The sequence below is a fragment of the Cynocephalus volans genome, chromosome 3 (assembly GCF_027409185.1).
Source record: "Cynocephalus volans isolate mCynVol1 chromosome 3, mCynVol1.pri, whole genome shotgun sequence".
Classification (NCBI taxonomy): domain Eukaryota; kingdom Metazoa; phylum Chordata; class Mammalia; order Dermoptera; family Cynocephalidae; genus Cynocephalus; species Cynocephalus volans.
Window position 1 is genome coordinate 171,816,013 of NC_084462.1, and position 14,706 is coordinate 171,830,718.

Here is a 14,706-nt window from a genome sequence, read left to right on the forward strand (position 1 = left end):
CCAGTGTTTTTTCTACACCCTCCCTTCCACCCCAGAGGTATTTGAGTGTGGAAACAATTGGCATCCAGGGCCTCAAGTGAGACACTCCTCTTGAAGGCTGGGATAAGACTTACTCTTCTCTAAATCCCGCCTCAATGCCCACCCATGATCATACATATGGCAAGAGCTTCGGAAGTGGATGGATGGATGGTTGGAGGGAGGGAAGGAAGGGAGAGCGCTTCCCCACAGATAGTGGCCTTTGTCCTTCCTCCTCAGCCTCTCTGACAGTGCAGTGTGAACGCTTTCTGTGGCTAGCCTCCTCCAGCTTCCCCATGCATCAGTGAGCACTGTACACCATAGCACCCCAAAGGTGTAGGCGCAGCACGCTGAGTGGAACACTTGCCTGAGGAGGGTACACGCTGACCTTCCCATATGACTGTGTCCCTGACCATCAGGATCAGCAGGTAATGTCTGCTACTCTGTCAACTCTTCAGCCCAGGACAGCTTCCCACGGGGGCAGACTTGAGTGTGCTGTAGATGCGGCAGGCTCCTAGTGCATGGTCTGTAAGTAAAAATTGCTTTCCCCTAGCTTCCCGTCTGGTTTCCACAGCTCCCAGCTCTCTGCAGGGCTGTGGGCAGTAAGCAGAGTAGAGCCCAGGGCCCCATCTGCCTTGCAGAGCAGCTCCACAGGGCTTGCAGGGCTCACATGCAGGTGGATCTCATTGCAAAGGGACATTGTCTTCTGAAATAGGGAGCCAGTGAGGGATAAAATACATTGCCCATTTTTGGAGGCTGCAGACCTGGGCTTACACTGGCTAGCTGTTGACCCTCAGTAAGCCACTTTACCTCCTTGGGACTCAACTTTTTGCAGGGGTTGGTTGTGAGGATTAAATGGAGTATTGCTCAGAGTCCCCTCAGTGGTTCAAAGGACAAGATTTGAATGACAACACCACGTGGAGAGGGGTGGAAAGGGTTAAGAAAAAAGTACAAGGGTGAGGCACCCAGAGGTTAGCAAAAGCAAGGAGGTGCTGCCTGGCCCAAGCCAAGGAGCAAAGGGAGGAAACAGTAAGAGCAGGAGCCATGGGGCAGGGGCTACCTGGGGGATCTGAGGTGGTGGGGGATGCAGCTGCAGCCAGAGGTGTGGAGCTGAGGTGGGGGTGGGGGGAAGAAACACCCCAACCTTTCTGTCCCCCCTGCCCAGAACTTCCACTACCAAACCCAAGAGGAAGCCAGCAGGCAGGTGAGCCCCACAGGACAGGTGGAAGAGGTTGCCTCTCAGGGCACAAAACAGAGCAGAGAAGGGCAGAGAAAGGATCCAGGCAAGACACCGGCTAATAGAGACGAGCCTGCAGAAAAGGCATCCCTGATAGTAACAGGAATAGCCAGCTTTTGCTGAGCACTTACTATGGGCCATGAGCACATACATTATTTCATTTAATTCTGACTTACAAAGAGTTTAACCCAGGGCTGGCTGGTTAGCTCAGCTGGTTAGAGTGCAGCCTTATAACACCAAGGTCTTGGGTTCAGATCCCCGTACCAGACAGCTTTCCCACCCCCACCCCACCCCCCCAAAAAACTTACTAACGTGCAGAGAAATAGATGAAAATATCATAATCAAATTTAGGTATTGGCCAGTTAGCTCGCTTGGGAAATCGTAGTGCTGGTAACACCAAGGTCACATGTTCAGATCCCTGTACCAGCCAGCCACCAAAAAAAAAAAAAAAGAGTTAAGCCCTGACTGGATAGGCATTCACTATAACATCACTTGCCTTATTGGCTTAATGGAGTTTCCCACTGCTCCAGAAGGTGGATTCAGATTTGGAGCATTTTTAAGAAATGAGGTATCAGTGACCTAACCCCCACCCCCACCATAGGATTTCCTTAATGACGTGCTTTGAATGAAGGTGTGTATTTTACCAAATCATGAAGCATTGTGCACAAGGGCTCCAGAGATGGAGAGATTGATGACTGCAGCAGAGGACAGTGGAGGGTGGCCTGGTGTCCTTCTGTGCCAGGAGTGGCAGATGGCAGAGCAACCTGAGGCCCAGGCAAGGACCTGGAATGCCATAGGAAACCCAGGAATCCCCTTTCTCCGTCTCTCACGGAGCACTTGCCTAACCCATCCCCAGCCCTCTTGCTAGACCATCTTCACCCATACAGATGATGGCAAACACCACCACTGCCCTGCTCAGGACAGGGAAGTCAGCCACGGCCAGGGGCAGGCTCACTCACTCCCAAGGACAAATTCTGAAGGAAGAGCCTGGCTACCTGGGTTCAGTTAAGGGGTCTAGACCAGTTACCGTGGCTGAGAAGGAGCTCATGCTGTAGGAGCCTGTACCGCCATGTGCCGTGCCAGGGGCAGGCCCAGTGCCTGGGAAGGCAGAGGCCAGGGGAGTGGGAGAGATGGGAACACAGCTCAAAGTGTGTACTGCCTGGAGGAAGGCCGTGTTACTATTCACGCAAAAACTCTGAGAGTCTCCTGGGAAGAACTAATAAGAGTCTACTGGGACAACCAATCAATCACCAGATAACTTGCCAAAATTAGTTCCTACCAATCAAAAATAGAATGAGAAAAAAAATCTACTTTAACAATGACAACAAAAACATGTACAAATACACTATACATTGTGAAATATAAGTGTGACAGGAAAAGGGCAAGACCTGTATGTAAAAAAGCTACTTTTAAAAGGTCTGAATTACTAGAGAGCGAGCTATACAGTATCCCTGGGTAAAAAGATTCACTTTTAGCAAGAGAGACATTTGCCCTCAAATTCATAATTCTAATCAAAATCCCATCAGGGTTTTTTCAATCTGGCAGATTGATTTTAAAGTTCATCTGGGGGAATAAATCCACAGAAATAGCTGATGATTTTTTAAAAGGAAAAGAAAAGTGATTGCCTTGCAAAATGTCAAAATGTATTTTTAAAGCTACAAATTCCAAATTTCTATTTCCAGATTCTAATTTCTATTTAAGTTCCAAATACATTAAAGAGCTAAACATAAATGATAAAATACTAAAACACTAGAAGAAAGGGTGCTTGCAGTTTGTTTGTTTTTTATAAGCTAGGGGTGGTAGCAGCAGAAGGTTTTCATCAGCATGATGGTCTTGGTAGATCAGAGTACGTACGATGTCAAAACTTCTTTATGGTGAAAGACAAGATGACAAAAGTTAAAAGAAAAATGACAAACAGAAAATATTTACAACACTATGATGAACAAAGGTTTAATATGCATTTTCTACATAAAAATTCCCTACAAATCAATCAAGCTGGGGGCGGGGGGGAGACAACTGAGCAACACCAAAAAAGGACAGTGAAAGGCTATTTCCATTTACAGACAGAAATAAAACCATGTTGATATATTCACCATCAGAAAGGGAGTGATGGAATAGACTTTTTTATAGGAGCATAATAGATACAGACTTTTTGGACGACAAATAGGCAATATTTAGAAAAATCTAAAATTGCATGATAATTTTATAAATGAACCCTATAGAATCATTTATATTTTGATATATGTAGAAAAATATTCATAGCAGCATTATTGAGAGAGCAGGAAAAAATCAACAGCCATCAATAAAGGATGATTCAATAATTTATAGGAGGTAAATTCTTACTATTCAATATACGTATATGTATATGTGATCATTAAAATCACGAACTGATTTGTACTTATTGACAGATTAGTGAAATGTATCTTCTATACAGTGTTAGATAGAAAAGCTAATGGTAAACAATATGTAAACCGTAATTCCATTTCGTTTTGAATTATGCATGTGTAATTATCCATACAGGTAGGTGTGTTCTTTGTATAGATATCATACATCCAATTCATATACAGATTCAGAGAATTCTTGCCCAACATATAACAAATTCTGAACACCAATTACCTCTGAGGAGTAAGGTAGGGGTGAGCAGGTGGGGAGCTGAATTTTTACTTTATATTGTAAATATTATATTTAGAACGTGTTATAAATAGAAGACAGTATTATAACTAAAATCAAAAGAAGCCTGCAGGGTAGAGTTGGCTTTTTTCCCTAACATCTACACTCGAGCAGTTTCATTGAACACCTGTGGTATTTTGCCCACCCTGTTCTCACATCAAGCCTCAAACAGTCCTCAGAGGTGTTTTTAGCTCCATTTACACCTGGGATTACTGTTGGGGCAGAGAAGGAAGCTGTCAGATCACACAGCTGAGCAAGCAAGAGTCAGGATTCGAATCCAGGTCTGTCTGACTCCAAAGCCCATGCTTTACTCGAGGACTGCCTGCTCCCTTTGCACTCCCCACTAAAGCTGAGCCCATGGGTGCTCGCTAGAGGACAACAGCAGCAGGAAGCCCCCTAGGGCAATGCACCTTGCGGGGCTGCATGGCCCAGCTGGCTGATGCACTGTGTCCCTTTGTCTAGGATGGCGCACCCCATTCTGTCCCTCTGGCTGCTGGTGTCCAGGCTGGGTCCTCATGCCTGTGGCCAAGGGGCTCCTGACCAGGAAAATCTTCCAACTGCAGTGACCCCGCCAGCCTCCTCGACGTTCCTGAACAATTCCCACTTTGCCTTCAGCCTGTACCGACATATGGTAGCCCCAAATCCAAGCAGGAACATTCTCTTCTCCCCACTGAGCTTCACCATCCCCCTCACTCTGCTGGCCCTCAAGGCCAATGCAGACGTGCGCACCCAGGTTCTGCAGGGTCTGGGGTTTAGCCCCACCAGGGTCCCAGACAACCAGGCCCACGTGCACTACAGTCAGCTTCTCCGTGGCCTCCTGCCACCCGCTGGGGAGTGCCGCACAGACACGGGCAGCATACTGTTTGTGGGCCAGAAGCAAATAGTGCTACCGAAGTTCACTGATCTCGCCCAGAATCTGTACCTCACAGAGGTCTCCTTCACCTGCTTCAAGAACTTCCAGACGGCCAGAGATCAGATGGACCACTTCACGAGGAAGAAAACCCACGGCAAAATTGGGACACTTGTCCAGGATCTGAAAGCAGACACTGTCTTAATTCTAGCCAATTATATGTTCTTTAAAGGTAAGTAATCCTCTAATGATGAGTTAGACCTCTTCCAAGTTTATTGCAAAGTTAATCCATCTTTTGTCCAACATAAACATCTCCTCTCCCCGTACTCTGGGAGCACAGGGAGGCTGCTACTGCTGCTGGAGGCTGTTGCTGCTACGGCCCTGGGGACTCTCTGGGAGGCCGCCTATAAAGCTACATGACTATGCCACTTGTATTATTAAAGCAATTCATAGCTAAAGCCAAAATGTTTCATTATTTTAGTTATACTTTATAATTTATAATGTTACATTATTTTAGTTTTCCCTTTGTATTGTCAGGGCTAAGGCTCAGACCCTTCAAACCCATTGTACAGACTGGGTCACCAGACCCCTCACATGCAGGTCCATGCTAGGTAATTGGGAAAGATCCTGGGAACCGTTGGCAGATGACACAAGCTCAGACCTCAGCAATTGCAGCAGCAGCTTACAGGTCCAGTGGTGGCGGTGGCCTCTCGGAGGGTCCCGGGCGCACTGACAGCAACAGCCTCCAGCGGCTGTAGTGGCCTCCCCGTAGCCCGCCCGGGAGTATCCTGGGGGCAGGGGTCCCTGTGAATCAGAGCCACTCACCCTTTATACTTAAGTCCATAACCCAGGACACCTGGGCACACATGCGCAATTACATTAGACAATAACCAAGGAACACGTGGGTGCACGTGCATATTTACATCAAATGCTTGGCAAGATTCTGAACATCTGAGGGACCCTGATCATTTTCCTACATTTTCCCATCACTGCCGCTGCTGCTGCTGCTGCTGCTGCTGCTGCTGCTGCTGCTGCTGCTGCTGCTGCTGCTGCTGCTGCTGCTGCTGCTGCTGCTGCTGCTGCTGCTGCTGCTGCTGCTGCTGCTGCTGCTGCTGAGGACTGAGCTCATGTCATCTGCCAACAGGCTCTAGGGATCTTTCCCGATTACCTAGCTCATGGACCTGTATGTGAGGGATCTGGTGACCCAGCCTGGCTTGTAGACGGCACATGAGAGGTCTGCAACCCAGTCTGTACAATGGGTTTGAAGGGTCTGTGGGCCCTACCCATAGGCCTACAATTGGCTTCATCAGCAGGATTCCGACAACAGTCCTAGCAATACAGGTGAGCTTCACCACTCCAGCAGCCTCCAACCCTCCTGCACGCTGAAGACTCCCAACTGTCCATGCCCAGCCCATACTTCTTGTGAGCTCCAGACCCCTATCCCCACTGCCATCTGGTCACCTCCTTCCGAATGAGGCACCTCACACTCAGCACATTCAAAACAAAACCATTTCTTCCTACTCCCCCCAAATCCCCACTTCCTGCTCCTCTCCTCTAAGTCTCAGTAAATGGCCCCAACTCCTGCCCAAAGCAGAGTGTTGAGGTTGCCAGCCACCACCAGCAGGGCAGATCGTCAGCATCTCTCTCTCCCAAACTAACACCTAAACAGGTGGATTGACCTCCCTGATCTCTTTACTCTGTCCACCGTTGTCCCTCTCCACTGCCACTATTCTTGTTCAAGTTACATCATCTCTTGCCAAACTTATTGTGATTACTTCTTAACTGGCCTTCCTGTCTACAGTTTGCCTCCCACCCACACCCCTAATCCAGTTTTCGCAGTGCAGCCAGGGAGATCGTTCTATAAGCCAAATTTGACCTTGAAACTCCACTGCTTAAACTTTCAGAGGCCCCCACCCAACTGTAGCTCTTAGGATAATGCCCCACATCTTCAGGAGGGACCGCAAGTGACCTGTGCTCGGCTGGCCTCTTCAACCACATCTCTTGTCACCCTCCCTATTCTTCCTCTACTGGAAAGTGCCACAGGCTAGCCACATGCGAGAAGACAGTTCCCCTGAGCTGCACGATCGCTCCTGCTGGTGGGTTTTTACCCAGGCCACCCCTTTGCTTGTTCTGCCCTTTGTTCCATGCCTCCCCTCCACGTCCCCAGATGCTAGGTACTCATCCTCCAGAGATCAGCTCGGAAGTCACTGCCTTCAGGAAGACTTCCTTGACAATCTCCACCGCCAGTGTTGCCAGATTTAGCAAGCAAACAAAACAAAAAAAAAAATGAGACATGCTTCTATTAAAAAATGATTGTTTTTCTGAAATTCAAATTTAACTGGGCATCCTATATTTTATCTGGCAACCCTACCCATCACCACCCAAGTAGGTGGTGGTTGAGAAATGCTTTTTGTTTTGACCGTGTTGAGGTGCTTCCTGGAAATCTGGATGGAGGCGGCCAGAGAGATGGTAGAGACCTGGGTCTGGAGCTCATGAGACGTACAGGCTGAGCAGAGAGTTGGGAGTCTTCAGTGCACAGAAGAGTTTAAAGCTACTGGAGGGAACAGTCCTGACCCTCCCCTGTGTTCTGGTATTACTACATCCTTTCTTTAATCTGGAACACTGTATTGTCATTTTCTGATTACTTGTCTCTGCTGCCGTAAACTGCTGCTGAGGAAGCTACAGGCCCCTTCATACAGGAGAGTTTATTGGTTTGTGTAATACCTGCCTTAACTGGAATCCAGACATTATCAAGACTGCAGGGCTCAGAGTTCAGCTTTCTGGTTCTCCTTGGCACCTCCTGCCCTAGTCTCTCAAAGCCCAGTCCCTGCAGCAATGCAAGGCTCACCAAGTGGCCCCTCAGAGCTGGACCCTTCAACTCCTGGCCAGAAGCCTCAGCTGCCAGGAAGAGAAGGCAGGAAGCCAGCCCCATAGGAGAAGGAGTGGGCTCACTCACCCCGGCCAAAGTTCCCCAGGCTCCAACCCCATGGTTAACTTGCAGACCCCAGTCAAGCTTCTGCAACTGATACCAGGGAAGAGTATAGTATCTTAGATTTTGCAGAGTTGCAGTGAGCATTTTAATAATAAAATTAGTAGCTGACAATCACTGAGCAACTACTATGTACCAGATATTGTGCTCAGGACTTTACTTCTAGCATCTCATTGAATGCTCACATATATCCAGTAAGGTAGATATTGTCACCCCAGTTTACACACGAGGAAATTGATGGTCCCATACTCTCTCTGGTCTCACCTCCCGCTACGCTTCCCCTTGCTCTTTCTGCTTCAATCACACAGGCTTCCTAATGTCCCTTAAACATGCCAGACCCATTCCTGCCATTGGGCCTTTGCACATACCATCTCCACTCTCTGAAATGTTCTTTCCCCAGGTACGCTATGACTCATTCCCTTGCCCTGATAAGTCTTCACTCCATATCACCTTCTCGGGGGGCTTTATGTGAAGTTATAACTCTCCTTCCCAGACATTTCTTATCTCCTCTTGCTTTATTTCTCTCCTTGGCATGTATCACCATCTCACATATATTTTTCTTGTTTATCTTTTTTCTTGTTTTCTCCTTTATGTAAGCTCCACATGGGCAGGGGTCTCTCATGCATACTTGTATTGACCGCTGCAAGAACGGTGCCTGGAACACAGCAGCCCCTCCCTAAATATCCCCCAAGTGAATGAAATACCTGACATCCAGCACTCTATGCCCTGAATGCTGGTGGTCTCCCCTGATGCTCGCCCTCTCTCTTGTCAGGGAAATGGAAATATCGCTTTGACCCAAAGCTCACTGAGCTCAGACCTTTCTCATTGAGCCAGGAGCTCACGATCCTGGTGCCCACGATGCTGCGGCTGGGCTGGTTCCAGCTCCAGCGTTTGTACCACCTGCACAGCTATGCCCTCCAGCTGCCCCTCATCTGCAACAGCACCGCAGTCTTCATTCTTCCTGACATGGGGAAGGTCAGGGAGACAGAAGAGGGACTCGTGAATGAGAATTTTGACACATGGACTCAGCCCTTCCCGCTAAGGTAAAACTCCAGTTATCTCTGCCCCTGCATGCAAGGAGACCCTCTCCACAGCCACCCTGTCAGCCTCTGCCACTGGAAAGCTGAGACCCTTTTGGTCTTTGGGCCCATGATATGAGGGGGTGGGACTAGATCACACACTATCAGACAAGATTCAGCCATCCACTCCTCCACGAGATGGGAACAGGTGTGCCAGCACAACAAAATCACCATCATCGTCATCACCATCATCACCATCACCGTATTGTCACATTGCATCTTCCTCTGAGAGATTTACCTTTCACCTTAGCATTTCAAAGCACTCAGAAGTTGTAAAGTATTGAACAATATTTAACTTAGCTTTTTATCCAGCATTTCCCAAAAAGGATTTAGACATGGCGCAAATTTTAACATAATACTACAAACTAAAGCTCCACAAAACCCACAGTTGGATAGTTACCAAGGATCTGTCCCCCCAGTTCATAAACTGATGTATTCATTGTGACCAGGAAGCAATTCAGAGGGAAGCAAGACCAGGCCTCTTCACTGGTCACTTTCTTGAGGGGCCTTACATGAAAGTCCATGACTTTCCAATCACCTGCCGTTCTCTCTCTGCCATGCCCTGTGATCAACTCGCTTGCTTTTCTCAAGTGTCTGAGGTCTTTGCTACTCAAAGTGTGGTCTATGTTCAGCATCATGGGCTTCTTCTGGGAGTTTTTCAGAAATATGGGATGTCAGAACCCACCCCACACTGTCTGAATCAGAATCTTCATTTTCACAAGATCTCAAGTGATTCCTGTGCACATTAAAGACTGGGAAGCCCTGACCTAAACTCCAGATAAATCCTGTCATTTCCAGATAGCTCTTCTAGATCCCTGGTGTTGTGAGCATGGAACCAAGGTTAGGATTAACTCAATGTGACCACAATTGTGTCTTTCCATTATGTCAAGCTTTACTGAATCACGTGAATTCAATTCAGCTGTAAGCTACACTGTTTCCCGAGTACTATCCGTTTCACTTAGTGGCATGGCACACAGAGATCTCAACAAACAGGAATCGACAAAATTAACACTTCAATCAAGGGAAAATCAAGGAGCAAACTCAGTCATTAAAGTATAGACAGCAGTCAAAGGTAAGGGGTTAACAGACCAGTTCCTGTCCTTGGTGTTGCTTGGTTGGAGGTCCGGACAGTCTAAGTCTTGTCTGCAGAGGAGTCCTTTTGATGTTCAAGGCTGCTTGAAGGTAGATCTGGTGAACCAGTGCAGTGGAGCGATGGTCTGGAGTCCAAGCAAGAGTTGACCTTGTGTTAAGGCAGAAACAGTTTCTCTTTATACACACAGGTTTTAGCTTATCTTTCTTGCCAGAAGTTGTTTGTTTCATGGATTTGCGCAGGCAAGAGGGTATGTTTTGTGACTTCCCACTTGCGGTTTCAACTTTTCAACTTTTTAAACTTAAACTCAAAGTGGAGTTGTAAACTTGTGAACAACAAAATGGATTTACTTACGTTAAGTTGTCTTGCTCTGTACACCCAGGCATTACAAATCATCCCGTGGTGACCTATGTGCTGTCTCCCACGTTCCTTCTCTACATCACCATGTGTCCTCTGGCCTGGCCCTGTCTACTAGACCAGGGTTTCTCAACCTCAGCACGTTATGGGCCAGAGAAATCTGTTGTGTGGAGGGATGCCATGTGTATTACAGGATGTTTAGTACTATCCCTGATGCTGTACCTCCTGGATGCCAGTAGCATTGCCCCCCAGCTGTGACAACCAAAAATGTCCCCAGATATTCATTCCTGCTCTAGACCACTAGACCATGAATCCACATGTGGTCAGTGGGCTTCTGAAAGTTGGGGACTGTGTACCTTGCTCAGCCCTGAGTTTTCATTGCCTGGCAAAGGCCTGTCTGACTGAACATGGAATTAGCTTTGTTGAGCTGAGGGTGGAGGTTTCCATCCCAACAGAACTTTCTCACACTCACCTAGAGAGGGCTGAGAGGCTCCAACTCTCCTGCTCAGTGCTTGGTTCACCTAAGAAGGCACCCAGAGCAGCTAGGAGGCCCCAGCCTTGGCCAAGGAGCTGCCAGCAGGAGCGATGGTGGAGGAGAGAAGAAAACACCCTTCCTGTGGCTAAAGCAGTTGGAAACTAAAGCTGGGAAGACACGTTCTCGATGCTCAGGCGTCCCTGAGGCTGTGGACACAGTGAGTCCTGATCTGGCTGCCAAGTAAGGAGAATCCCGCATGTGCTCTTCTGTGTTTCTTATGAGAAATGCCCTCACCTACCCAATGCCAAAGGATCGACACAGATACACGAGGTACAGTGAAGTGAGACTTTAATAATGGCCTTGCAAGTCCAGGTGTCTGTGAACGGGACAGGCACATGGAAAAGGGCTGTAGCAAACAATTTATTCCCTAGTACACAAGTCCGTCCTCCCACTTCCTCATTGGCTGAGTACTATGGGGTGCATGATATTCCCAAAGGATGTCTAAAATTTATTATCCCCTTGCAAGGACTTCCTTTGTCTGGGGCTCAGGATAAGCCTGCAAAAAAGGCCTGCTTGAGCCCTGTGAAAGGAGAAACACCAGGGAATGAAGAAAACTATAAGGGCTAGTAACTAATTACCATCTCAAGGAGAGCTCTATGTGTTCAGAGACCCTCTGGGAATGGGCTAGACCAGTCAGATGACTTTTGGGCTGGGCCTGAATCAGTTAAAACACCCTCAGATAAGTCATTTCTGAAAATGAATCACTTAGATTATTTTCTTACATTTCTGGTTTTTAATTTTTGCTTTTTATTTTCTTTCAGCTTTACTGAGGCATAATTACAAAGAAAAATTGTATCTATTTGTGGTGTTTCGGTGAACGTATACATTGTAAAATGATTACCACAAGCAAGGGAATGAACATATCCATCACCTCCCATAGGTAGCATTTTTGTGTGTATGGTGAAAACACTTAAGATCCGTTCTCTTAGCAAATTTCAAGTACACAATACAGTATTCATAGCTCATCACCATGCTGTGCAATAGAAATCAGAATGTATTCATCCTGCATAACTGAACTTGGGACCCTTTGACCACCATCTCCCTTTCCCTTCCCCCAGCCCCTGAAAACCACTGTGCTACTCTCTGCTTCTATGAGTTTGGCTTTTTAGATTCCATGTACATGTGAGCTCATGTCCCCTCAGTGCTTTTGATGTACAGACATGGACAGATAAAGTTCGGAGAGAGTGGTGCTCTGTCCTGTCCCAGGACCTTTGAGGCCCTCATGGGTGGGCTACAGAGGAAAGGAAACATGGTAAGGCTACATGTTGGGCCAAAGATAGACAGACAGAGAGACTCTTGTTTCACTGGACCCAGGGGCAGGCCACAGCCAGTCTGAGAATTGGCAGCACAGCTTGAGAAAGAGCTTCGACTTTGGGCTCAGTTCTAGCTTTTTAGGAACTGTGTGACTTCGGACAAATCTCTTAACCTCTTCGATCCTCCATTTTCTCATTTTTAAAGAAGATATTTTTAGCTCCCATCCCCCAGGATGACCATGAGGATGAAACAAAATTACCTTGTAAAGCACCTGGCACAGACACATTTATTGAAGGCACTCGGTAAACACAGCTGGCATCAATTTTATGCCATTATTCTGCAGTGAGAGTGCTGCCAGCACAGTTTATCAGATGACATTATTTCAGCCCTGTTCTCTCCTCCCATTTCCTTGAGCAGCAGGAGGAGGCTGTATTTTCCAAAATTCTCCCTACCTGGGAATTTTCAATTGGACCATCCTGTGACCGAAACAGGCATCTCAGATCTATTCAGTTGCCACGCAGGCATCTCGGGAATTTCTCTACAAATCATGCCCATGAAGGTCTCCCAGGTGAGTTAAAATGCACCGGTGTCCAGTCACTAATAATGATGCATGCATTTTCTCACTTTCTTATTCTTTCAGCATGCACCAGTGGGGTCGATGCTGTTTGGGTGCTTGGGGAAGTCAAGGGTGGAAATGGCAAATTACAACATCCAGTGGTGTCCTGAGGATGGCTGCTCCTAGGAGAAGCTTGGACCTGTGGGGGCAGAGGGAGGAGCTGTGAGGGGCCTTGAGGCCGGATGCATTCTGCAATCCCTCCTGGGGTTGTGGGCAGAGGAATCTCATGGTTACATAAGAATGGCATGGGGGAGTTACACAGGACAGGTCTAGTTGCAGAAGGAGGTTACATAAGGATGGGGGGCGGGTAAGTTACACAAGGAAGGTGTGGAGTAAGACCTCCTAGATGGAGTCCTGAAGTTTTAACACCACCGTGGGACTCTCCAGGGAGTAGAAAGAGGAAGTGCCCAGAAGCATTGTCTAGCTTTGGGGAAAGCCAAGCTGGAGAGGAGGGGGATGGGCGGATGGGGAATGGGGTGGGCAGTGGGCCTGGCTCTGCCTGTCAGCTGAAGCCAGTGGCAGAAGGGCCTGACTGCCAGGCTAAGGGGTGCTGAGGGTTGGTCATTCAGTGAGCCAGGGGCAGAAGGACATCAGTGGGCTTTGAGCAGGAAATGGTGGGATGGGAGCTGAGCTTTAGAGAGCTACAACCTGTGGAATGGGATTTCTGCAGAGCCTGAGGGCGGCAGAGGAGCATACTAGCAAGTAGCTTCCAAGAAAGAAGCAACAGGGATGGAAAGAGGGTTGGAAAGGAGGTGCCTTTGGAGGTGGAAACTCCAGCACTCAATGGCTCTGGGGGTGGGAAGTGAATACAAAGGAAACTGCCCTGCTGGGAGGGAGAGGATGTGGTGCAAGCCCTGGGGTTCACAGGGGCACAAACGGAAGGCTATGGTGGGGTTTGGGGAGCAGAGGGGCCCATCGCAGAGCAGGACAGCAGGCCCTTCCCTGGAAGCCCAGGCTGCTTCTGGGGCTGGGTACAATGTGAGGAAAGGAGACCAGCCGTTGGCGTGGAGCCCAATGGAGACAGTCAGCCTCTGTGAGCCCTGGAGATGAAGAGACTGAGTCTCCACCAGGGGACAGGGCACACCAGGTCATGCTTCTAGTTGGAACAGACCGGGACTCAATTCCAGCTCTCCTGGGCTAGCTCAGTCTAAGGGTCCATGTGGTGCCTCCCAGAGGAAAGGGGTAGCTGCTGTTCAGACCCACACTGTGAGCCTTTGTCCCTCAAGGTGGAGCAAGGGGTGGAGCTGACCGTGGATGAGGAAGGAGCAGAAGAGGAAGACATCACCAACCTCTGGTCCTTTCCCATGTCCCTCATCCCCGCCATCCATTTCAACAGGCCCTTCCTACTATTAGTTTTTGAGGAAAGCAGCCACAACCTTCTCTTCATGGGGAAAGTGATGAATCCCAATGCGAAATCATAGTCTGATGACAAAAGGGCATGCCTCCTTGGCCCCTGCTCCTAATCCTCCTGGTGCTGTGCAATGCTTGGGGCTCCTGAAGAAAAAGGAACACAATGCCTGGAGCTCATGGGCACAAGCGCACAGCTTCTGGGTCCACTTTCTAGTCTTTGCCTAAAGCCCCCCAGAGTGATTATCCTCACTTTATAGATTAGCAAACCAACATTCAGAACAGTTGCCCAATCACAACTGAGCTCACTGCCCCAAGGCCAACCTTTCGTAAGGATCTTAGACCTAAATCACTCTCATGATCTTCCACTGGATTCCTATCCTCTGCTGGTTTCTGGACTTTTCCCTGCATCTGATTCCCTCTGAGCCTTGCCACCTGGGTTGCATCAGAGCTATGTTCCTTTGGAGGATGTCTCAATAAAGCAGCAAGTGACAATCTTGTGAGGGGTATTCTGGTGCTCCTAGGTTGACTGTCCCCCTGGCAGGACTTGGGGTATCTGCTGAGAGTGGCCTGGGGGCATGTTTGTATGATACAGAGCAGGACAGAACCATCTTATCACTGCTGCCTGCTAGCACGCGACAGCTCAGGATGTTTACAAGGTGCCAAT

General features: G+C 48.2%; 1 protein-coding gene across 1 annotated transcript; it reads left to right on the plus strand.

Moving 5' to 3' along the window:
• The first annotated feature begins 4,385 nt into the window (after positions 1–4,385).
• On the plus strand, positions 4,386–14,113 carry LOC134372800 (alpha-1-antitrypsin-like). The gene is made up of 4 exons (XM_063090161.1): positions 4,386–5,004; positions 8,534–8,804; positions 12,494–12,644; positions 13,919–14,113. Exons 1-4 carry the CDS (start codon positions 4,386–4,388, stop codon positions 14,111–14,113), a joined length of 1,236 nt encoding a protein of 411 aa, XP_062946231.1.
• Positions 14,114–14,706: the final 593 nt, after the last annotated feature.

Bases quoted from the DNA above. Each gene is read 5' to 3' on its own strand.
- LOC134372800 (XM_063090161.1), top strand. From the start codon at position 4,386: ATGGCGCACCCCATTCTGTCCCTCTGGCTGCTGGTGTCCAGGCTGGGT. The intron at 8,805-12,493 runs GTAAAACTCCAG...TTCCTTGAGCAG, and splicing joins ACTCAGCCCTTCCCGCTAAG to CAGGAGGAGGCTGTATTTTC. The intron at 12,645-13,918 runs GTGAGTTAAAAT...TTGTCCCTCAAG, and splicing joins TGCCCATGAAGGTCTCCCAG to GTGGAGCAAGGGGTGGAGCT.